Source organism: Herpailurus yagouaroundi, unplaced genomic scaffold, assembly GCF_014898765.1.
Source record: "Herpailurus yagouaroundi ecotype Mexico unplaced genomic scaffold, PumYag 66595, whole genome shotgun sequence".
NCBI lineage: Eukaryota > Metazoa > Chordata > Mammalia > Carnivora > Felidae > Herpailurus > Herpailurus yagouaroundi.
The window spans coordinates 1-705 of NW_024419525.1; the positions used below are offsets into that span (position 1 = coordinate 1).

The following is a 705-nucleotide window of genomic DNA, read 5'->3' on the forward strand; positions in this document are numbered from 1 at the left end:
CCTGTCCACGAGGCTCCTCCCCCTGGTGTTGTGGGCACCTTTGGGGACGACCTGGCCCAGTTGCCTTTCCTGACCATGTGCATCAAGGAGAGTCTGCGGTTGCACCCCCCGGTCACATCCATCTTCCGCTGCTCTACCCAGGACGTCTTGCTCCCAGATGGCCGGGTCATCCCCAAAGGTGCCCACAACACCAGGGGGGAGGAGCCTCGTGGACAGGAAAAGGGGCCCATCAGGCAGGGTGAAACCCTTCCTGACTGGCCCCTCCCTCCCACAGGTGTTGTCTGCCTCGTTAGTATTTTCGGGATCCACCACAACCCATCCGTGTGGCCAGACCCTGAGGTGCTGCCTCCCCCTCCCTCCCCTCCACCCACCCTCATGCTTGGCCACTTCCCTAGCGGGGCCTAAGGGAGGGCTCAGGGTTCTGACCTGGCAAATCGCTCCCTCCATGAAACGCACACCTGTGTCTCCAAAGCCGGCTGTCCTGGGAAACCCCGTCCAACAGTCCCGCCTCTCTCCGCCCCCAGGTATACAATCCTTTCCGCTTTGACCCAGAAAACATCAAGGAAAGGTCTTCCCTGGCTTTTATTCCCTTCTCCGCGGGACCCAGGTGAGGTGGGGATGAGGTGGTGAGGGCAGGGGCCTGGGCCTGAGATCCCAGACGTGGCTGTGGGGGCGGGAAAGGGGGTGTTGAGGATGGTTCTCCTT

At 61.8% G+C, this 705-nt stretch overlaps 1 protein-coding gene across 1 annotated transcript; it reads left to right on the plus strand.

The window, feature by feature from the left end:
• The first annotated feature begins 28 nt into the window (after nucleotides 1-28).
• Nucleotides 29-655, plus strand: LOC121024644 (cytochrome P450 4F1-like). The gene is made up of 3 exons (XM_040466847.1): nucleotides 29-178; nucleotides 275-339; nucleotides 525-655. The coding sequence occupies exons 1-3, from the start codon at nucleotides 76-78 to the stop codon at nucleotides 609-611; spliced, it is 255 nt and encodes an 84-aa protein (XP_040322781.1). The 5' UTR covers nucleotides 29-75; the 3' UTR covers nucleotides 612-655.
• Nucleotides 656-705: the final 50 nt, after the last annotated feature.

Coding starts and splice junctions, on each gene's coding strand:
- LOC121024644 (XM_040466847.1), top strand. CDS start 76: ATGTGCATCAAGGAGAGTCTGCGGTTGCACCCCCCGGTCACATCCATC. Junction 179..274: donor TGGCCGGGTCATCCCCAAAG/GTGCCCACAACA, acceptor TCCCTCCCACAG/GTGTTGTCTGCCTCGTTAGT. Junction 340..524: donor CCGTGTGGCCAGACCCTGAG/GTGCTGCCTCCC, acceptor CTCCGCCCCCAG/GTATACAATCCTTTCCGCTT.